This window comes from Brassica oleracea, unplaced genomic scaffold (assembly GCF_000695525.1).
Source record: "Brassica oleracea var. oleracea cultivar TO1000 unplaced genomic scaffold, BOL UnpScaffold03873, whole genome shotgun sequence".
NCBI classification, from domain to species: Eukaryota; Viridiplantae; Streptophyta; class Magnoliopsida; order Brassicales; family Brassicaceae; genus Brassica; species Brassica oleracea.
In genome coordinates this window covers 1-1,081 of record NW_013620398.1, presented here as the reverse complement: position 1 = coordinate 1,081, position 1,081 = coordinate 1, and the positions used below count along the sequence as shown (strand labels likewise).

At 41.0% G+C, this 1,081-nt stretch overlaps 1 protein-coding gene across 1 annotated transcript; it reads left to right on the top strand.

The window, feature by feature from the left end:
* Positions 1-6: 6 nt before the first annotated feature.
* Positions 7-834, top strand: LOC106321914 (probable purine permease 13; the record flags this gene model as incomplete). The annotated part of the gene is made up of 1 exon (XM_013760127.1): positions 7-834. A coding segment is annotated over one exon (696 nt), but the record flags the coding sequence as incomplete, so codon positions are not given.
* Between the last annotated feature and the right edge of the window lie 247 nt (positions 835-1,081).

Below are 1,081 nucleotides of genomic sequence, written 5' to 3'. Positions count from 1 at the left end.
TCTGCTTCAGCTTATTCGCTTATTTGCGGCACACAGTTGATTTTCAATGCTGTCTTCTCTTATTTAATCAATTCTGAGAAGATCACTTTTTGGACTGTCATGTCAATATTTTTCCTTACTGTCTCTGCTCTAGTGATTGCTCTTGACGATGATTCAAACAGTCCATCCGGAGGTTCTAAGTGGATTTACGTGATTGGGTGCTTGCTTACACTTCTTGCTTCTCTCATCTACTCTCTTCAGCTTTCTCTTATGCAATTTTCATTCGAGAAGATCATCAGGAAAGAGACGTTTGCTATGGTTCTTGAAATGCAAATCTACACATCTCTGGTGGCATCTTGTGTTTCTGTTATCGGGTTGTTTGCGAGTGGGGAGTGGAAGATGTTGAGAATGGAGATGGAAGAGTTTCACAAGGGTCACGTGTCGTATGTTTTAACTCTTGTCGGGACATCAGTTTCATGGCAATTGGGTTCTGTATCAGCTGTGGCACTTATATTTCTGGTTTCTTCGCTGTTTTCGAACCTTATCGGTACCCTCTCTCTCATTGTTACACCTCTTGCAGCACTTGTGGTGTTCGACGACAAGCTGACTGTGGCTAAGATTGCCGCAATCATCTTCGCCATCCCGGGCGTAGCTTTTTATATGTATAAGAATTATCTTGATGGCTTGATAGTAGAAAGAGCAAGAGAATCTCTGGCTGATTGATTCTACAAGGTGTTCGATTAGTGATTATTCAGGACAAGCTTATGGTATTTATGTTGTATATATAGTTTCTGATTTTTGTCTTTGTGTATACTAGCGTTCCTAATCCAGTTATAAGATGATGACATCCAACAATTTTTCTTGGTTTTCGAACATTGTCTTAGAAACTATTTTGTGTATTCAATCTTAAAGTGATGTGGTCCGGAGGTTCTTTCCAGAGGTCGCTTAACTTGTTGAAAGAAGGGGTGCATGCCAGGACTGAGAAAGGGAGATTAGATACGCAGCAGAGTGGTCAGGAACATCACGAGACTGAGGGCACACTCAAGTTTGGCTAAATTCATGATGACGGATGAGACAGAAAACTGGGAAATGTCAACTCTTA